General features: G+C 47.2%; 2 protein-coding genes across 2 annotated transcripts in view; one reads left to right on the top strand and one right to left on the bottom strand.

Annotated features, from left to right (window-relative positions):
• Nucleotides 1–22,455, bottom strand: part of ARHGEF3 (Rho guanine nucleotide exchange factor 3) — a 341,163-nt gene extending 318,708 nt beyond the window's left edge. Inside the window, exon 1 of the mRNA XM_074403626.1 lies at nt 22,414–22,455. The gene's annotated coding sequence lies outside the window, so the exon portion shown is untranslated. The remainder of the gene's footprint in view (nt 1–22,413) is intronic.
• SPATA12 (spermatogenesis associated 12) lies at nt 16,745–17,319 on the top strand. Its single transcript, XM_003945190.4, is given in 4 exon segments — nt 16,745–16,784; nt 16,787–16,974; nt 16,976–17,012; nt 17,015–17,319. Coding segments are annotated over 4 exon segments (570 nt in total).
• Nucleotides 22,456–22,661: the final 206 nt, after the last annotated feature.

The following is a 22,661-nucleotide window of genomic DNA, read 5'->3' as shown; positions in this document are numbered from 1 at the left end:
ACACCCCACCCAGTGAAGTGAATTCCAGCCATCGTTATCACTTGATACATACTTGAGTGATACAGAGTAAGTTAATGAATGATTGCCTCCCACTGTAACAGATAAAGTGGGGGCTTATTTCTTGCTCTCATAGACAGACAAGGGAGAGCTGAGGAGGGGCCACCTAAATGAGTCAGTCAGTTTTGCCACCAAGTTAGCAACTCTGATAAAATTTCAGATGTAACTGACACTGTTGTCTAAAGTGACTTTCCTTTTCCCCGTATTGATTGGGCTTTAACTCTTCAGTCCTGTCTGTCATTGCCACATTCACCAAGAGCTGACTGTAAAGGAAGGGAAGGTTGCATATTTCCCACAATCTCTTTCAAACCAAAATCTCGAAAGAGGGCTAGGCAAGATGGCTCACGCCTGTAATCTCAGCACTTTAGGAGGCTGAGGCAGGCAGATCACAAGTTCAGAAGTTCGAGACCATCCTGGCCAACATGGTGAAACCCCGTCTCTACTAAAGATAAGAAACCAGCAGTTCCAGCTACTCAGGAGGCTGCGGCAGGAGAATCGCTTGATCCTGGGAGGCAGAGGTTGCAGTGAGCCAAAATCATGTCATTGCACTCCAGCCTGGGTGACAGGGTGAGATTCTGCCTCAAAAGTAAATAAATAAATAAATAAATAAATAAATCTTGAAAGAGCAAGTTTCGCCGGGCTCGGTGGCTCAAGCCTGTAATCCCAGCACTTTGGGAGGCCGAGGCGGGTGGATCACGAGGTCGAGAGATCGAGACCATCTTGGTCAACATAGTGAAACCCCGTCTCTACTAAAAATACAAAAAACTAGCTGGGCGTGGTGGCGCATGCCTGTAATCCCAGCACTTTGGGAGGCCGAGGCGGGTGGATCACGAGGTCGAGAGATCGAGACCATCTTGGTCAACATAGTGAAACCCCGTCTCTACTAAAAATACAAAAAATTAGCTGGGCGTGGTGGCGTGTGCCTGTAATCCCAGCTACTTAGGAGGCTGAGGCAGGAGAATTGCCTGAACCCAGGAGGCGGAGGTTGCGGTGAGCCGAGATCGCGCCATTGCACTCCAGCCTGGGTAACGAGAGCGAAACTCCGTCTCAAAAAAAAAAAAAAAAAAAGAGCAAGTTTCTTTCCATAAAATAAGACATGTCACCTTTTACGCAGAAAAACAAGAAATGCCACGGAAATTACTATTACCACTTGCTCCCTCAAAGGCCAGTCTGTAGTACCCCATCTTGTCTATTTTCACATTTACGGGAACTTGTTCCAAATCAGTCTGGTCTTTTCTGAAATGCCATTACAGTTTTACATACATTGGACAAAACTGTCACAGATGGTGACGCTCTCAGGGTCCAGCACAAGGAGTGATACTTGTACTCAGTGGATTTGTTTGATGTCACCTGCCCCTCAAGTTCCCAAAAGAATGCATAAAAATAACAACTTGAAGTGCTCACATGCAATCATACTTAACTATGCCTTTTTTACTGTAAAAGATATTCATTACTTGTATTTTCTAAATTTTTTCATAAGCACAAGGAAAAAACGTTAAGCCTTGTCATTAAGCCTGGAGCAAGGATGTCCAACTTTTTGGCTTCTCTGTGCTTTATTAGAAGGAGAATTGTCTTGGGCCCCACATAAAATACACTAACACTAATGGTAGATAATGTACTAAAAAAAAATCTCATAATGATTTTTAAAAGTTTATGAATTTGTGCTGGGCCACACGCAGCCCGCAACCCACGTTAGACAAGGTTGGCCTCGAGATAAGTCACATTTGGGAGTCTATTCTTCCACATGTGTGTACGAGTGGGTGGGGGAGGGGTGGTGAACAGCATGATTACAAGTCCTGTCTCCTTCATCAGTGATAGGTTCAAGTCTGGCTCTGCTATCCGCCACCCATACAGCTTCAGGCAAGCTGCTTCCCTCCATAAGCCCATATCCCCTTCTGTAAAGTGAGACTGAAATGACTGCCTAATGGGGTAACAGTGAGGCTTTAAAAAGATAAAGTAAGGAACCAGGCCTGGTGGCTCATGCCTGTAATCCCAGCACTTTGGGAGGCCGAGGTTGGAGGATCACTTGAGCCTAGGAGTTCAAGACCTGCTGGGGCAACATAGCAAGACCCCATCTCTACGAAAAAACTTGAAAGTTATCTGGGCTTGGTGGTATGCAGCTACAGTCCTGGTGGGAGGATTTCTTGAGCCTGGGACGTTAAGGCTGCAGTGAGCCATGATTGTGCCACAGACTCCAGCCTGGGCAACAGAGCTGAGATTCTGCCTTAAAAAAAAAAAAAAAAAAAAAAAAAAACAAAACTTAGCCCAAGGCCTGTATGCAGCAAGCACTTAAACAGTATAGCTGCTGCTACTTGGTCTCAGAAAACAGCTGCAAAAAACTCTAGGTTCTGCAGGAGAGAACCTGCCCAGGAAGTGGGTACACCTGTCCCCAGCCCCACAGTAGGAGTCAGAAGCAGGGACTGGAAAAGATGGGGTTCCTGGAGGAAGCTCACAGCAGCAGCAGCCTCTGAGTCACAGCTCAGCCCCTCCCTGGCATATCCCTTTGTTTGCTGGGAGTGGAGCTGTGACTCACATGGGCTCTGGTCCTGGGCTGGGCCCCTGTGACCCAGGGTCCTGACTGCCCTGCCCACAGGGTCACTGAGAAAACTCTCTGCAGGCTCACCTTTCCCTCATCTCCTCCCTCTCTTCCTGCAGTGTCAGACCTCACAGGGAGCCTCTGGGGTCTCGTGGGTAGTTCAGCCTCCGCCACACACACACACACACACACACACGCACACGCACACGCACACGCACACGCACGGGCACACACCACCATCGCTTATTTTTTGACCTATGCCTGTTTTTTCATTGTGCTACATTTTGATGTAACTTCAATCTATAAAGAAAAAGTCCAGGAGAGTCACTGTAGCACACTCCAACTCCTCTTCCACTTTTTTTTACTGTGGTAAACTATAATATAAAACATACCACTGCCACCATTTTCAAGTGTACAGTTCAGTGGCATCAAGCACGTGCACCATGCTATACAACTCTCACCATTATCCTTTTCCAGAACTCTGCCCCCCTCCTAAACAGAAACTGGCTATCCATTCAGTGGTAACTCCTGCGCCTGCCCTCGCCCAGCCCCGACTATAGCAATCATTTCTCTCTCTAAACTTGCTACTCCAGGTACCCCCTGTGAGTGTCCTTTTATGACTGGCTTTTCTCATATAACATAATGCTTTCACGGCTCAGTCATGTCAGAGTATGTGTCAAACATTCCTTTTTTTTTTTTTTTTTTTTGGCAGTGGGGTCTGGCTCTGTCACCCAGGCTGGAGTGTAGTGGCACAATCTTAGCTCACTTCAACCTCACACTCGTGGGCTCAAGAGATCCTCCCATCTTGGCTTCCCAAAGTACCAGGATTACAGGTGTGAGCCACCCACTCAACCAGAAATTCCTTTTTAAGGCTCAATAATATTCCATTGTATGCACATACTGCATTTTGTTAATCCATTCATTTGTCAATAGACATTTGGGTTATTTCTGCCTTTTGGCTATTGTGAATAACACTGCTGTGAACACCGGAAATGCCAGTATCTGTTTGGGTCTCTGCTTTCATTCTTTGGGTATATACACGGATGTGGAATTGCTGGACTATGAGGTACCTCCATGTTTAACTCCTGTTACACTTTTAAGATTCTGGCAGCCACCACAGCTACCGCTCACTGAGCACTCTATCATCCTGTGTTATTTACCACTCTAAGACTTTTTATTAACTCATTTAGTCCTGAAAACAACTCCCTGAGGTGGGGTATAATTATTTGCATCCCCATTTTACAGACGAAGAAACTGAGGTGAGACAGGTCCTCCTTCTCAGGTGGCAGCGTCAGCATCTGAGCCCCCAAAGGTTCAGATTTAAATTGTTGCCCTGGTTGCGACACAAACAAGGTGCTGCTCTGCCTAAAAGCATTTTCTGCCCTGAATAATGCCTTCAGGAGGCTTTCCACATTTTTCCTTGCTCTGGACTAAAGACCAACTGAAAAAGGAGAGTGGGGTGTGGATGCTCTGCTGGACTGGATCAGTCTAAACTCACCGTAAACTCACCACTCGCAGTGAGAAACCCAACTCCATCGAGATGGGTGAGAAAGAGGATTTGTAGGAAGGTCCTTGGAGCAGCTCCAACGGTCATGTGACCGGATCCAAAGACTATGTGCCCCACCCTCCCCTCGACTGTCACCACTCCACAGGCTGGGCCAGTCCTCACCGCTCTAGCACTGGGTGAGTGCCTTTAAGCACCTTCTCTGCCACTTCTGAGTGGGTTAGGATGACCTCAAGGAAGCCCACGGCCTGGCATGGCTGGCTTTCGTCTAGCCCTGGACCCGCCACCACAGCCAGGGGGAGGGAACCATGATGGGCCCAGCCTGAGCCACAGCCCCCACTCAGGCTCAGGCTGGGCTCAGGAGCATGGGGGAGCCTTTCAGGGAAGAGGGCAGGAAGCAGGTCAAGTGCCCAGCACAGATGCTGCGTAATCTACAACAGCAAAAGATTGGAAGCTGCCCAATACCAAATAAAACAAGGTTAAATAAAGTGGCTTCAGCCACTCAGCAAAACACTATGTCGCTGTTTAACAAGCAGGAATATCTGATGGGAACACCAGGATTCACTTTTACTCTCTCTCTGCCTACACACACACACACCCCCCCCAAACACACAAATACATATAAATACACATATGTAATAATTCGCAGGTAAGAAAAAGGCAAGAATTATATTGTAATAGAAGAATCATAAATGGCTTTTAATCTCAGTTTACCAAACTTTTCTTTATGGGTTCAACAAATATTTATTGTCTGTGCCAGGCGAGGTGCTGGCGTTAGGACAGGAAACACAATAGCAGGAAAATCCCTCATGGAATTTACGTCCTATTTGGGGGAGGCAGATGACAATCAAGATAAAGAAGCAAAATCCGCCTTATATTGGATCTCGATAGTGTAAGGAGAAAAAGCAATGAAGGCAGAGGGGAAGTTGGGATGTAGCGTAACAGTTTTGATCCGATGACCAGGGGAGGCTGAAGGAAATGAGAGACCAAGCTCTGTGGACGTTGGGAGAGGAGCATTTTGGCCAGTGGGAATAGCAGGTGCAAAGGCCCTGAGGCGCCTACTCAGGGAACAGCATGGAGGGGATGTGGCTGGAGTGGCGTCATGAGGGGGAAGAGCAAACTAAGAGAGGAGTCGGAGAGGAAATGCGGCCAGATCGCATGGGGCCTTGTAGCACCCTAAGTGCTTTGGCTTTTGTGGCAGTGAAATGAGAACTGTGTGAGGGCTTTGAGCAGAGGAGCAGCCAATCCTTCAGAGGGTTCCCTTTGGCTCTGAGTTGAGAACAAGCTGAAACGAGGTAAGGACAGAGGCAGGGAGGCCACAGTCATTCAGGTGGGAGGGGAGAATGGCCTGGAGGGTGGTAGGAGCGGGCGGGGAGCATCGGCCACGTTACAGATACATTTTGAGAAAATATATGGTGGGGTCTTTTGGCAAGTGTGGGGAAGAGAGATGCAAGAGTCAAATATGATCCCCAGGCGTTGGGCCTGAGCACCAGGAGGCTGAGGTGCTCCTTAGCAGAGATGTGGGAAGAGGATCAGGAGGGGGAGGCATTTGGGAAGCCAGGTAAGAGAAGGCTTCAAGGAAGAGAAGATGAGCAACCCCATCAAACACTGCTAGCAGCCAGGGAGGATGACACCACAGAACAGGCCACTGGGATGAGCAACCAGGCACTCGCTGGAGACCTCGGGAAGAGCTATTTGGGGAGAGAGGGGCGGGAGCCAAGCCTGTCTGAAATGAGAGGCTCAAAAGAGAATGTATCGGATAGCAGCATTACTCACAATAGCCCAAAGGTAGAAGCAACCCACTGTCCATGGCAGATGAACGGTTGAACAAAATGTGGCATATGCATACAACTGAATAACATTCAGCCTTAAAGAGGAAGGAAATTCTATGCCAGGTATGCTGGCTTATACCTTAATCCCAGCACTTTGGGAGGCCAAGGCAGGTGAATTGCCTGAGCTCAGGAGCTCGAGACCAGCCCGGGCAACATGGCAAAACCCTGCCTCTACCAAAAATACGAAACATTAGTCCAACATAGTGGTGCACGCCTGTGGTCCCAGCTACCCCGGAAGCTGAGGTCAGAGGATTGCTTGAGCCTGGGAGGCAGAGGCTGCAGTGAGCTGAGATTGTGCCACTGCAGCAATCAGTGACAGAGTGAGACCCCTTCTCAAAAAGAAAACAGAAAACCAAAAACCAAGAAGGAAATGCTTTCTTTCTTTTTTTGAGACAAGGTTTCCCTCTGCTATCCAGGCTGGAAGGCAGCGGCATGATCACGGCTCACTCCCTGGCTCAACCTCCCTGGCTCAAGTGATCCTCCCACCTCAGCCCCTGCATACTGAGATTACAGGTACATGCCACCATGCCCAGCAAATTGTATTTTTTGTAGATGGGGTATCACCATGTTGCTGGTTTTGAACCGCTGGGCTCGAATGATTCACCCACCTCCTCGGTGCCAGGATTACAGACGTGAGCCACCATGCCCAGCCTAAAGGAAGGAAATTCTGACACGTGTTACAACATGGATGAACCTTGAGGACATCAGGCTGAGTAAAATAAGCCAGGCGCAAAAGGACAAATACTGCATGATTCCACTTATGTGAGGTATCTAGAGCAGTCAAATTCAGAGACAGAAAGTAGAATGGTGGTCGCCAGAGGCTGGGGGCAGGAGGGAATGGGGGTTACTGTTTAATGGGTACAGCGTTTCAGTTTCACAAGATTAAAAACTCTGCAGATTGGTTGCACAACAATGTCAGTATACACACTTCTGACCTGAAAACTTAGAAATAGTCAACACAGTACATTTTGCTTTATGTGTGTCTTATCACAGCTTTTGTTGAGAGACAATGGAAGGCAAAAAATTAGAGTTAGCGAGTCCAGATAATTCTCTCAAGTTTTGCTCTAAACTGAAAAGAAACGGGTGTATAACCAGAGGGAGAAGTAGGGTGAAGAGAGGGTTCTGTCGCTTTTAAATTGGAAGCAATAACTGCATGTTTATTTGCTGATGAGACTGATTCAGAAGACCATATTCTTAAATGTTGAAATTACTTGCAAAAGGCCGGGTGCAGTGGCTCACGCCTGTAATCCCAGCATTTTTGGAGGCTGAGGTGGGCCAATCACTTGAGGTCAGTAGTTTGAGACCAGCCTGGCTAACACGGTGAAACCCCATCTCTACTAAAAATACAAAAATTAGCCGGGTGTGATGGTGCACACCTTAGTCCTAGCTACTAGGGAGGATGAGGCAGGAGAATCACTTGAGACTGGGAGGCGGAGGTTGCAGTGAGGCAAGACTGTGCCACTGCACTTCAGCCTGGGCAACAGAGTGAGACTTGATCTCAAAACAAAACAAAACAAAAAACCAAACAAGCAAAAAAAGAAATTAATTGCAAAAGAAAAATTGTATTTTAGGATGATATATTCTGGAACTAGTGGTAATATCTGCACCACCTTATGAATGTGCTAAAAGACTGATTGGATACTTCAAGAGTCAATTTTATGGTATGTTAATTATACCCCAATAAAAATAAAATAAAAACTATAATAAATATTTAATGTCCTCTGAAAACCATGTTCTCATATAGGCTGAGTTCCCACCCAGACAGCCCCAGATACCAAGAGTTTCTGCAGCCACTGACCCACCACAGCTATGTGGTAGCTTGTGGAACAGGAGAGGCAAGGTCATCCACATTACGGCTGAGTCACAAATGCTGAGTCACAAATGCTGCATTCACACACACAGCCCCCCACAGCTAGATCTATGGAGCATGCACCAATTCGCTACAGATAGATGGCATTACTTAGGCTCAGGAACTCTCAGGTCTTCAGTTCTAAAATGAAATTTAAGAGCTGCACACAGTTGCTCACACCTGTAATCCTAGCCACTCAGGACGCTGAGGCAGGAAGATCACTTGAGGCCAGGGGTTTGAGACCAGACTGGCAACATAGTGAGACTCTGTCTCGAAAACAAACAAACAAACAAAACCCTAAAATGTAAGAAAAAATCCTTTCAACCAGAACAAGAAACTCTGCACCCCCACTGCCAATCTGCCAACCCATGCTGTCCACCTGTAATTGCATGAGAACAAGGGAGGGACTTATTTTGCAGTCAAAGGGGAGAGAGTTCTTTCCGAAATGTTCTCCTACCTGTACCAACAGTACACTCCCACTTCCAACCACTGCCTCTTCCTTTCTTTTTTTTTTTCTGAAACAGAGTCTCATTCTGTCACCCAGGCTGGTGCAGTGGCATCATCTTGGCTCACTGCAATCTCCACCTCCTGGGTTCAAGCGATTCGCCTGCCTCAACCTCCTGAGTAGCTGGGACTGCAAGTACGCCCCACCATGCCTGGCTAATTTTTCGTATTTTTAGCAGAGATGCGGTTTCACCATGTTGGCCAGGCTGATCTCAAACTCCTGACCTCAAGTGATCTGCCCGCCTCAGCCTCCCAAAATGCTGGGATGACGGGGCTGAGCCACGGCACCCGGACTTTCACCTTTTTCCTTTCTTCTGATCACCCTCAAACAGTGTCTTACCCACTGTGGTGATTAATTTCATGTGTCAACTTGGCTAGACCATGGTGACCAGGCTATTTGGTCAAACATTCTAGATGTTTCTGTGAAGGTGTTTTTTAGATGATATTAATATTTAAATCAGTGGATTTAGAGTAAAGCAGATTATTCTCCATAACGTGGTGGGCTTTATCAAATCAGCTAAAAACCTTAAAGAAAAAGACTGACATCCCTGAGTAGGAGGGAATTCTGCCCAGATCACCTTTGGAATCACTGCAACTCTTCCCTGGGTCTCCAGCCTGCCAGCCTACCTTGCAGATTTTGGACTCACCTGACCTCCACAATCACATGAGCCAATTCCTTAAAATCAACTTCTCAATAGATAGATAAGTGATTGATGGACATACTACCTGTTGGTTCTAAAGAAAAAGACTGACATCCCTGAGTAGCAGGGAATTCTGCCCAGATCACCTTTGGAATCACTGCAACTCTTCCCTGGGTCTCCAGCCTGCCAGCCTACCTTGCAGATTTTGGACTCACCTGACCTCCACAATCACATGAGCCAATTCCTTAAAATCAACTTCTCAATAGATAGATAAGTGATTGATGGACATACTTCCTGTTGGTTCTGTTTCTCTCCAAACCCTAACACACCCAAAATATGTGATTTTCCAGTAGAAATTGTATGTAAGGACCTGTACTTGCCTGAAATTTCAAGTCACCAGAAGAATAAAAACATACTAAAAGCCAGGTACAGTGACTCACACCTGTAATCCCAGCACTTTGGGAGGCTAAGGCTGGGGGATTATGAGGTCAGGAGTTAGCGACCACCCTGGCCAAGATGATGAAACCCTGTCTCTACTAAAAATACAAAAAAAAAAAAAAAAATTAGCCAGGCATGGTGGCACACACCTGTGGTCCCAGCTACTCAGGAAGCTGAGCAGGAGAATCACTTGAACCTGGGAGGCAGAGGTTGCGGTGAGCCAAGATTTAAAAAAAAAAAAAAACCACTTTCGGAGGTCAAGACAGCTGGATCACCTGAGGTTGGGAGTTCAAGACCAGCCTGGCCAACACAGAGAAACCCCGTCTCTACTAAAAATACAAAAAATTAGTTGGCCATGGTGGCACATGCCCGTAATCCCAGCTACTCCAGAGGCTGAGGCAAAAGAATTGCTTGAATCCAGGAAGTGGAGGTTGCAGTGAGCCACGATTATGCCACTGCACTCCAGCCCTCCAGCCTGGGTGACAAGAGCAAAACTCTGTCTCAAAACAAAAAAAACAAAAACAAACAAAAACCCACAAAATACAGCAACTCAGAAAAGAATAACATTTGTCTGTACATTGATCAAAGCCATCATAATAGATATATTTGTTTTCAAATGCAACTTTAGGCTAGGTACAACTATAATCCCAGCACACTGGGAGGCTGAGACCAGAGAATCACTTGAGCCCAAGAGTTTGAGACCAGCCTGGATAACATAGTGAGACCCGGTCTCTACAAAAAAATTTTTAAATTAGTCGGTATGGTGGGATGCACCTATAGTGCCAGTTACTCTAGAGCCCAAGGCAAGAGGATCACTTGAGCCCAGAGGACACCAGATAGGCATAAGGTAACTATCATTTCACCAAACAATTCAGATATGCGCACATGCGCGCACACACACATACACGCACACATCAGGTTACCAGGTTGCAGTCTATTTTTTACAATAAGTAACAGTCAAAAACATAGAAGAAGCCACCATACTCCACCACATAATAAATGCTCAATAAAATCTGGTAGCACCATCAGTCTTTTCTCACTCTAAAGGGTAATATGTAAGGTAATACGTTCATTTTCTTCACTAGCATTTATTATCACAATAAAATAGAGCTGCTGCTCACTTACTGCAGTGCCGTTTAAGAGTCCCTGTACCTCCCTAAATTAACTTGCCAACTTTCTCTCCTCAAAATGACTCAGGCAGTCATTTAAATAATTTCTGACTCACAATGCTGGCCAAGGATTAGCGAAGCCCTGCCCAGCCCGAAACACATGAAATGTGGGTGATTTGTCAAGAAAACCATTTGAGTTTGCACGACTGCACAGGGCTTTTATAAAACCAGAGCCATGCTTGAGAGAAACAGTCCTCCCCACCCCCTTGGGAGATGTGTCATAGACAGAGGTCACACAAGGTCAGCCAAGCTGCGCTTCTGAGACTGGGCAAGAGCTGAAGCACCAAACCTCAAGTGTGTAACATGCTTCCCTGTTTTGGGGTTAGGCTGTCTCACTGTGTTTTCCCCTAACTTTCCATGTGCACACACATGCACACACCCCCCTCACTAAAGGATGGAAGCAAAATCCCTATAAACCACCTGTTTCAAACTTAAGGGAATCTGCTCAGCAAAAGATCTGAGATTTTGAAGACCTCAAAACATATATTCTATTGCATGTAACTTTCTCCCCTCCCAGAAACAAACTAAAAAGTCAGTCCAAATTAGTGCTTTTTAAAATTGCTTTTTGAAACAGCTGCAATAAATAACTCTAATCTCTGTCTCTCAAACACACACACACACACACACACACACACACACACACACACACACACACACGTAAGCATTGTTTGTTTAAAATGGGAGCTCCTCACCCCAGCTGAGTTGAGGTAGAAATGAATTTCAAGTTTCAAGTGTACTTTCCCAGGTTGTTGTTTAAGTTTGGAGAACAAGATTCCAAGTGATACAAATATAGGCACTTTGTTTTTTATTTCTTCTTTCTTGAAAATAAAATCATGTATTTGTGCTGTGCCAGAGCATTACATCTGGAACACATAAGTACATGTCGGGGTGTAAACTGAGCTTTTTTTTCTCTTGAGACAGGATCTTGCCGGGTCGCCAAGCTAGAGTGCAATAGTGTGATCACGGCTCATTGCAGCCTCAAACAACTGGGCTCAAACTATCCTCCCACCTTAGCCTCCCAAGTATGTGGGACTACAGACGTGTGCCACCACAGTCAACAATTTTTTTTTTTTTCTTTGAGATGAAGTCTTGCTCTGTCGCCCAGGCTGGAGTACAATGGTGCAATCTCAGCTCACTACAATCTCCACCTCCCAGGTTCAAGCAATTCTCCTGCCTCAGCCTCCTAAGTAGCTGGGCTTACAGGCATACTCCACCATGGTTGGCTAATTTTTGTATTTTTTTAGTAGAGACAGGGTTCCACCATGTTAGCCAGGCTGATCTCCAACTCCTGACCTTGTGATCTGCCTGCCTCAGCCTCCCAAAATGCTGGGATTGCAGGCGTCAGCCACTGCGCCCTGCCTAATTTTTAAATTTTTTGTTGAAATAGAGTCTCGCTTTGCTGCCCAGGCTGCAAACTCCTGGCCTGAGGCAATGCTCACACCTCAGCCTCCCAAAGTGCTGGGATTACATGTGCGAGCCACTGTGCCTGGCCTAAGCTAAACTTCTAATATGTGATATTACTCCCTTTTTATTTTTATTCCATTCTTCAAACTATGATGTGAATGAATTGGTGGGGAGGAGCAAAGGTTGTTTTAGTAGAACTCTTTCCCCAGCTGAAATCCTATCCCTTTGCCCAATAGATAAAACAAGTTAAAATGGAGCCTGGGTCCAATCCTCCTACCACCACCTGGTGCCTCCAGGGCAGTGGGGGCTCCCAATTCCCACCACATTTCTCAAGGCATGAAGCAAGGGGTTATGGGAGTATCTTAGAGATCTCTATCCCACCCTCAGCATGAAGCAAAGCCAGATCTGTCATATGTGTGACCAGCGCCAGATGCACTCCCATTTCACAAATTCAGGAGTTAAATGTCTTATCCATGCCTTAAATTAGACACGATAGTATACTGTGTTACTTTCTTTCGCAAGGAATAGAGGTGCTTATATCCCTGGATTTTTGTCTGTGCAGTTTGATGGATGTGTCTCAGAATGCCTACTCAGAAGACTCAGTGAATAGGGAAGCTGATTGAGCAGTAGCCCCAGCAAAAAGGAAATCAGGTTCCATACTTAATATTGCTAAGATGGCAAAACTCCCCAAGTGATCTACAGAGTCGATACAAAGTCCATCAAAATCTCAGCTGCCTTTTTGCAGAAACTAACAAGCTGATCCTAAAATTCATAGGGAGATCCAGAATAGCCAAAATAATCTAGAAAAAGAAGGACAGGCTGGGCACAGTGGCTCACACCTGTAATCCCAGCACTTTGGAAGGCCAAGGTGGGAGGATTGCTTGAGCCCAGGAGTTTGAGACCAGCCTGGGTAACATAGCCAGACCCAGTGGGTAAAAAAATAATAATACATTTAATTTAAAAATTAGGCCGGGCACAGTGGCTCACGCCTGTAATCTCAGCACTTTGGGAGGCCAAGATGGGTAGATAACAAGGTCTAGAGATCGAGACCATCCTGATCAACAAAGTAAAACCCCTTCTCTACTAAAAATACAAAAATTAGCTGGGCATGGTGGCGCGCGCCTGTAGTCCCAGCTACTCGGGAGGCTGAGGCAGGAGAATTGCTTGAACCCAGGAGGCGGAGGTTGCGGTGAGCCGCGATCACACCATTGCACTCCAGCCTGGGTATCAAGAGCGAAACTCCGTCTCAAAAAAAAAAAAAAAAAAAAAAATTAGCTGGGTGTGGTTGCATCCATCTGTACTCAGTAATCAGAATACACATCTGTACTCAAGCAACCCTCCCACCTCAGCTACTTGGGAGGCTGAGGTGGGAGGATTTCTTGAGTCCAGGAGGTCAAGGCTACAGTGAGCTATGATTGCTCCACTGCACAACTGGGTGACAGAGCAACAGAGTAAGAAACTGTCTCAAAAAAAAAAAGAAAAAAAAGGAGGAGGACAGAGTTGAAGGACTTGTACTTCCTAATTTCAAAACTTACTACAAAACTATAGTAGTCAAGACAGTATAGACAGCAATATTGGTATAAGGATAGACATATAGATGAATGGACTAGAATAGAGAGTACAGAAATGATTACATTTATAGTAAATTGATTTTTGACAAAAGCGTCCAGACAATTTAATCAGGAAGAAGAGTCTTTTTCAACACATGGTGTGGGGACAACAGGATTTCCATATGCAAAAAAATGAAGCTAGACCCCCACCTCACACCACATACAAACATCAACTCAAAATGGATCAAAGTTCTAAATCTAAGAGCTAAAACTATAAAACTCTTATAAGAATAGGCCAGGTGCGGTGGCTCACACCTATAATCGCAGCACTTTGGGAGGCCGAGGCGGGTGGATCACGAGGTCAAGAGATCGAGACCATCTTGGTCAACAAAGTGAAACCCCGTCTGTACTAAAAATACAAAAATTAGCTGGGCATGGTGGCGCGTGCCTGTAGTCCCAGCTATTCGGGAGGCTGAGGCAGGAGAATTGCTTGAACCCAGGAGGCGGAGGTTGCAGTGAGTCAAGATCGTGCCATTGCACTCCAGCCTGGGTAACAACAGTGAAACTCTGTCTCAAAAAAAAAAAAAAAAAAAAAAAAAAGAATATATAGGCATCTGCTGGGCGCGGTGGCTCAAGCCTGTAATCCCAGCACTTTGGGAGGCCGAGGTGGGTGGATCACGAGGTCAAGAGATCGAGACCATCCTGGTCAACATGGTGAAACCCCGTCTCTACTAAAGGTGCAAAAAATTAGCTGGGCACGGTGGCACGTGCCTGTAATCCCAGCTACTCAGGAGGTTGAGGCAGGAGAATTGCCTGAACCCAGGAGGCGGAGGTTGCAGTGAGCCGAGATCGCGCCATTGCACTCCAGCCTGGGTATCGAGTGAAACTCCATCTCAAAAAAAAAAAAAAAAAGAATATATAGGCATACAGCTGGCATAGTGGCTCACGCCTGTAATCCCAGCACTTTGGGAGGCTGAGGTGGGTGGATCATGATGTCAGGAGTTCGAGATCAGCCTGACCAACATGGTGAAACCCTGTCTGTACTAAAAATACAAAAATTAGCTGGGCATGGTGGCAGGCACCTATAATCCAAGCTACTTGAGAGGCTGAGGTAGGAGAATCACTTGAAACCAGAAGGCAGAGTTTGCAGTGAGCTGAGATCACACCACTGCACTCCAGCCTGGGTGAAAGAGTGAAACTGCATCTAAAAAAAAAAAAAAAGCATATATAGGTGTAAGTCTTCATGACCTTGCATTAGGCAAAGGTTTCTTAGATATGACAGCAAAAGCACAGGCAACCCAAGAAAAATAGATAAGTCGAATGTCACCAAAATTAAAACCTGGTACTTCAAAGAACACCAGAAAGAACACCTGGTACTTCAAAGAACATCAGAAAAGTGAAAAGACAACTCACAGAATGGGCAAAACATAGTTAAAAATCATAGCTGATAAGGGACTAAAATTCAGAATATATAAAGAATCTTACAACTCAATAAAAAGAGACATATAACCCAATTTACAAAAGGATAAAAGACCAAATATACGTTTCTCCAAAGAAGATATACAAATCGCCAATAAGCACATGAAAGAAAAGACAACATCATTAGCCATCAGAGAAATGCAAATCAAAGTCACAGTGAGATGCCACTTCATACCCATTTAGGATGGCAATAATCAAAAGATGGATAATAACAAGTGTTGATGAGGATGTGGAGAAAATGGAACCCTCGTGCACTGCTGGTGGGATTGTAAAACACTGCAGCCATTTTGGAAACAGTTTGACAGTTCTTCTAAATGTTAAATATAGAGTTACCATATACCCAGCAATTCCATTGCTAGGTATATTTTCAAGAGAAATAAAACCATATGTCCACAGAAGTTTCTATACTCTTCCCTGGGGCGGGGGGAGAGCCAGGGTATGGACAAAGAAAACACTCTTGGACATAACTAAATGGGAAAACATTATTTGTTAGCACTGTCCAGGCCAAATAAAGAATTAAAATGTATATATGCCAGGGGCAGTGGCTCACGCCTGTAATCCCAACACTTCAAGAGGCTGACGCGGGAGGATTGCTTGAGCTCAGGAGTTCAAGACCAGCCTGAGGAACATGGCAAAACCCTGTCTCTACCAAAAGTACAACAACAAAAAAAAATCAGCCAGATGTGGTGGCACACACCCGTAGTCCCAGCTACTAGGGAGGCTGAGGCACGAGTATCACTTGAACCCAGGAGGCAGAGGTTGCACTGAGCCAAGATGCCACCACTGAAATTCACCCTGGGCAATGGAGTGAGACTCTGTCTCAAAAAGTGAAATTAAAATAAAATAAAGAATAAGAATAAATAAAAAGAGGCAAGATGCAGTGGCTCACGGCTGTAATCCCAGCACTTTGGGAGGCCAAGGCAGGTGGATCATAAGGTCAAGAGTTCAAGACCAGTCTGGGCAACATGGTGAAACCCCGTTTCTACTAAAAATGTAAAAATTAGCCCGGCACGGTGGCAAATGCCTGTCATCCCAGCTACTCAGGAGGCTTAGACAGGAGAATTGCTTGAACCCAGGTGGCAGAAGTTGCAGTGAGCCAAGATTGCGCCACTGCACTCCAGCCTAGGCAATAGAGTGAGACTCCATCTCTAAATAAACAAATAGAAACACATTAGTTGGTAAGCAATACACACAAAATAAGCCCATTATGTTAGTTTTTAAAGATACTCACAGGTACCCATGCCTGTAAACAAAAGCAAGAGAAATCTGTGCCCAGTCGATCACAAACATTCTCTCTGGAAGCAAGCCTGGGATGGGAAATGTGGGAATTTTTTCCATTTTTTTTTTCTTTTTAAATCTCAGCACATTATATCTGCAATTATTTTTTACTCTACAACTTCCGATATGTTTACATGTGTGTTCAATAAGAATATAATCAGGATTTCTTCTTTATGTTTCTAGCCAAAAGGAAAGGAAAGAGAGAGAAAGCCACTGGAGGTGGGCAGTGTGGGAAGCTGTGAAAGTGGCCACGTGTGAACGAGCACCCCACGTAGTGGGAACAGCAGGAGCAAACATGTGAACCTCTGCAGTATCTGGGTGACTGTGGGGTCTGGCTCTGTTAGAGCATCCTGGATGACTGGTGGTGGGGCGTGGCTGAAGATGAATCAGAACAGTGCACTCAGCAGCCAGGTTGCAAGAGTGCTGCATGCCCCTCAGGGATCGACTTCAGCCAGATGCCCCGGCCTCCTTTTCTGGAGCATTCGGGTTTTGACTTGGGCCCCATGTCCAGTTCTGCCTTCACTTGTAGGTCCACCTTGGAAAACCAGGAAACATCTGGGAGATGAAGGCACTGGACTCTTCCAGACTCATTCCATGGCTACCCAGAAGCCTTGGGTCACCCACCCAACATCCCAACAAATCCCACTGTGCACCAGCATTATGCCAGGGTCCAGGTGTTCTGCCAGGAGCAGCCTCTGCCCTCCTAGAACTGACATTGCATGGGGATGTGCGAACAAAGTAAGACCTGTCAGAGATATTTACAAACAGCCATCTCCTTGACATTGCTGCATCCCAAATAAATCTGGGAAGACCTTCTTCACCTCTAGCTCTCCTGATACAGCAAGGCAGTTGTGAGCAAGTTATTCATAACTCCATACCTCAATGTCCTGATCTGGAAGATGAGGATAATGAGAGGACCTGTGCCACAGGATGGTTGTGGAGGCTATATGAGGATATAGGTGCTGAGCCCAGCAGCACAGCGTGCAGCCACTCAAACCAACTGACATTTATTGAGGGCTGCTTTGTCAGGTCCCTCTCTACTGTATACTCCAACACACACATACACGCACAGCTGTAATCAACGGGAATCCTATGAAAGTCTGGCAGCTGTTTTTCTGGGCCTTTGCACGTGCTATGTTCTCCCTTCCACCCCGGGGGTGACTCATAGCCATTCCTTTCTGCATCTTCTTAGATATCACTTTTTCCAAGAAGCCTCCCTGTGGCACCACTTCCCAAATATCACAGATAAAGAAATCAAGACTCAGAAAGGCCAAGTTACTGGCACAAGGTCACACAATCCAGATCTCACACTCTTAGCCCCCCCCCGGAACCTTACACTGTATTAAATGACATCAATTGATCAATCAGTCGATCCATCAATGGAAAGAGTGGGAAGCATGCATCTCCTGATCGCCAATCCTATACATTTTCATTTCTTTGGGTTTTTTTTGTTTTTGTTTTTGAAACGGAGTTTTGCTCTTGTTGACAAGGCTGGAGTGCAATGGTGCGATCTTGGCTCACCACAACCTCCGCCTCCTGGGTCCAAGTGATTCTTCTGCCTCAGCCTCCCGAATAGCTAGGATTTACAGGCACCCACCAATGCCTAGCTAATTTTGTGTTTTTAGTAGAGATGGGGTTTCTCCATGTTGGTCAGGCTGGTCTTGAACTCCCAACCCCAGGTGATCCACCCACCTCAACCTCCCTAAGTACTGGGATTACAGGTGTGAGCCACCGTGCCCACCCATCTCATTGTTTCTGTCAAAGCCCACTAAGTAACTACTTTCCCTTTAGGTGAGTGCCACTAGGTGATGAGGTGAGGTAATCAAATGACAGAGAAGAGGAAGGAGTCCACCTCCAGGGAAGGTACAGTGGAGCAAGTCTTAGAAGGTACAGGATTATAACTCCAGCAATGACCCCTAGGCTCATGTTCATTTCCAAGGTGGCAGTTTAAGAACACATCATCGGTCGGGTCTCACCCTGTAAAGGTAGGTGCAAGGCTTCTAGTTGACAATCAGAACACACAATGCCAAGATCTTATTCCAGCCACCTGCCAGGACCTGGGTGACAGGAGGAGAGTTCTGCCTACATTGCCTCATTTCCCTCCCCTTCTGCAGTGAGACAGACCATGTCCAGTGCTCAAGAGGTGACTGGCCACACTGGGAAGTTTGACCACAACCTTGGGCTCCATATGCATGGAATGAGGCTGCATGCAATTGTCCTTGAGGCTGCTTCCCCATTCGTCTGAGTTTCTGCCCCAGTGCTACCTCCTCAGAGAGACCTCCTCGGACGGAAGCCAGCTCTGCCTCCATCCCATCACTCTGGATCTCCTTCCCCAGCTTCATCTCCATTACACTGGCCACTCCCCGTCATAGCTTATTGCTGATCTCTGTTGTTTACTGTCCATCTCCCCCACTGGGATGGAAACTCCACAAGGGAGGAATGCTGTCAGTTTCCTTGACTGCTGTGTGGTCAGCACCAGGGCAATGCCTGGCACAGAGTAGCCCTCTCTCCATAAATGTTTTTTAATAAATGAAATAAATGAGCTAAGTGGCTAAGACACGTGTAGCTATTACATCAATTAGTAACAGTCTTGCCAGTCTTTTTTCCCTAAGAAAATAAAAATGGGCCTGGCATGGTGGCTCATGCCTGTAATCCCAGCACTATAAGAGGCCGAGGCAGGTGATCACTGGAGCCCAGGAATTCGAGACCAGCCTGGGCAGCATAGTGAGACCCCATCTCTACAAAAAATACAAAAATTAACTAGGCATGGTGGTGCATGCCCATAGTTCCAGTTACTCAGGAGGCTGAGGTGGGAGAATCGCTTGAGCCTGAGAAGCAGATGTTGCAGTGAGCCAAGATCACACCACTGCATGCCACCTGGGCAACAGAGCAAGACCCTACCTCAAAAAAGAAAAAGAAATGTGTACCCATTTTTATAACTGAATAAACAATTTCATCAAAGTAAAGAAGAAAACAAAGCTTGTCACAAAACGTCTCCACAGCAGACCCCACTCCACCCACCATGCTGGTATTATTCCATGAAGAAACTTGAACTGACTCAATAGATTAGATGCATATATTAAAAATATCATTTTCAGCCCAGGTGCAGTGGCTCACACTTGTAATCCCAGCACTTTGGGAGACCAAGGTGGGTGAATCATGAGGTCAGGAGATCAATAGAGATCAGCCTAGACAACACGGTAAAACCCATCTCTACTAAAAATACAAAAATTAGCCAGACGTGGTGATGGGTGCCTATAATCCGGGCATGGTGGCGGATGCCTGTAATCCCTGCCACTTGGGAGGCTAAGGCAGGAGAATCACTTGAACTTGGGAGGCTTATGTTGCAGTGAGCCTAGACCATTGCACACCATTGCACCCCAGCCTGGATGACAGAGTGAGACTCTCTCTCAAAAAAATTTTTTTTTCAGCCAGGTGCAGTGGCTCTTGCCTGTAATCGCAGAATTTTGTAGGTGGATCACCTGAGGTCAAGAATTCAAGACCAGCCTGACCGACACAGCAAAACTCCATCTCTACTAAAAATACAAAATTAGCCAGGTGTGGTGGTGGGCACCTGTAATCCCCCCAAAAAATCTCATTTCACTTGAGTTTCAACCTGTGCAAGTGAAGTGATACTAATTAAAGAATATTTTTATAAACCATTAAGAAAAGGGATCCAATATTTAATTTTCTTTATTTTTTTCTCACTTCAGTCAATGGGTGTTCATTAACTCAGGAGCGTTATTGGGCACCTGCCATATGCCATGAGCCAGGAGTCAGTAATGAACAGGACAACACACCTCTGCCCTCTTGAATCCTGCATTCTTCTCTGGGTGGATGCATACAACCCAGAAATCAATGCATGAATAAGATCATCTCGGGCAAGCTCTATGAATGAAATATAATGAAAGAGTGTGACAGACTAATGGGGAAGGGGCTGCTTTGGACAGAGTGGTTAGAAAAACCATCTGTAAAGGGAAGACATCTGAGCAAAAGAGCAAGAAAGTTTCTGACATGGAAGAAGTGATGGAAAAGCATGCTAGCTAAAGGGAACAGCAAGAGCAAAGGTCCTGAGAAGTCTTCTGAAAACCTGCTCTCAAATTTTCATGAATTGCATCCCAGCCTAAAGGTCTCGCCACAGGTCAACTCTCCCTAACCTCACAGCCTGCCTCTCTTTCCCCTAATTAATCAAGTTAAGGCTGACCTGTATTGCCCACTGAAAAGTGTGTTCTGGGAGGGGGCCCAAAGGGCAGCCCCCAATTTTTAGGGACTTGAGATGTAACTGGGAGCAAGAACTTGCACGTCCCTACCAGCAGTTCAGAGTTCACTTTTCTGGGGCACCGGCCTCGTGGAGAATACAATATAAGGGGAAACCTCTGGAAAAATAAGCAACTGTGCTTCAAGAGCCTCGTGTACATTTCAAGAGGTTCCCCAGGGCTCCATGTTCAGAACTCTTATTTGTGGCGTTCAGAAGAGAGAAACTAAATTGCCAAGAAGAAGACACCAAATGGCTGCAGCCCAGGGAAACTCTACAGATGGGAGGGGCAATCTGCTAGAGATGAATGAATACGGGAGAAGGAGGCAAGATCTGGTCCCTGGACCCTTAAATATACTCCCACACACAGAGACTAGACAATGTCAGCCTGTCAGGAGACACAAGGCCTAAAAGAATCAAGTGGAATCTACCAGTCCCTCCCCCACAAGAGGCAAACACCCAATCACACCCCAGAGCTTCCAGAGAAGGTACAAGACCCCATTTCCCAACAATGCCCTTGACAAAAGTCATCTCTAATCCCACATTCTGAGATATACTTTGCACAAGGCTGGTTAGCCATAGGAGGTGTTACAGCAAAGCTCAAATTTCCCAGTGCGGAAGGGAACACCATGGCTACGGTGTAACCACCACCAGCTCCGTACTAGAAGACCGGGAAGGAGCAACAGCCTGCAAACCCACCTCGTTGAGAAGCTCGGGTTGTGCACGCGCTGTCAGATGGCAGTGATAATAATCACAAGAGCAGCTAACACAGAGGATTTACCCTGTCTCCGTCAGTATTTTAAGCACTTTATCCCTATACAATTATTTAAGGTTTGTACTGTCATCCCCATTTTATAGATGAGAAAACTGAGACATAAATGAAGTAACTTGCCGAGGACTACATAGCTAAGACAAAGACCCAGCGAAGCTTTCCTCTTCCACACCTCAGGGAAGAGAGTGGTTATACCTGGTAGTGCACGAAACGCTCAAAAATAAGTTTCTACTGGTACATTCAAGGGCAACTACCGTCTGGCAGTTCTCCCGTTCTGGCCGAGTGCGGGAAGCAAACCTGGGCCAGGGAATAAATCCAGCAAGCCGAGTCCTCTAGGAACAAGGCGCTCTGTTTCCGCTCTGTTTCCAGCACAAGATGGGTCCAATGATAGTGCGAGAGCAGCTCTCCACCACCGCAAAGCCCAGGGGAACCGTTTCCACCCGGTTCGATCAGCTTCCAGCCTCAGAAAACGCTCACCCTGCTTCTGGCACCCACGTTGACCTTAACCCCTCGGCGTCCGCCACCCTGGCGTCCTATCCCGGGATCTTCCGGCCGCTCGGTTTAAAAGATGCAGCCGCCGGGACAAGGGCCTCAGGCAGGCTGATCCGGCGCCCGCCGCCCGGAGCGCCCTGAGCCCGGCTCCCCCGCCGCGAAGTGACCGGCAGTCCTGTGATCCGCCACGAGCAGCGCCCGAAGCGACGCTGACCTGCGGTGGCCCCGCCGCGCAGGAGGAGAAAGTTGAGCGAAAGGGGCGCGTCCCAGGACAGGTGGCGCCTCCCTCCCCGGAAGTGGCTCCGGGAATTTTCGCTCCAGGGGCTACCCGGGGACCAGAGTCGGGGTCCCCAGCAGGAGCGGCGGCTGGTCGGGGCTGGCTGTGGCACTGCCACCTGCGCTGCGCCCAGTGCGCCCCCGTGCGCTCGTCGTACCCCAGACCAGGGAGCCCTCAGGGCCCGCCGGGGGCGCCGAGACCCGGCTGGGTAACTCGGAGGTGGGAGTGGGGGGTCCAGCTGGGGAGACCGGGGCAAAGGAAGTACCAGCCCGGAACAGGGTCCCACTCCGGGGGAATCTAGTGTCCTGCCAAAGGGGTGTCCGGCCGAGGAGACTCTAGAGGGGGAGCGGGGATCCCGGCTGCTTCCCGCACTCACCTCGGTCCCGGCGCTGGTTCGGCTTCTCCAGGCTGGAGAGCGCACCGCGGAGGCGGCAGCTGCTGCTGCGGCTCCCCGGGGCGGGGCGGGGCCAGGGGCGGGGAGGCCGGGCCGGCCACGTGGGCTGGAGGCGGGCTGGGGACCCCCACGGGTGCCGCAGCCGGGAGGCTCAGGACTTGGAAGTGGCCACAGTACAGCTCGGTACCCCCGCTCCCCAAGCACGGCCTGGGTCTGTGGGAAGGCCCGAA

Source organism: Saimiri boliviensis, chromosome 8 (assembly GCF_048565385.1).
Source record: "Saimiri boliviensis isolate mSaiBol1 chromosome 8, mSaiBol1.pri, whole genome shotgun sequence".
In the NCBI taxonomy this organism is placed as follows: Eukaryota; Metazoa; Chordata; class Mammalia; order Primates; family Cebidae; genus Saimiri; species Saimiri boliviensis.
This window is presented reverse-complemented; position numbering and strand designations above follow the sequence as displayed.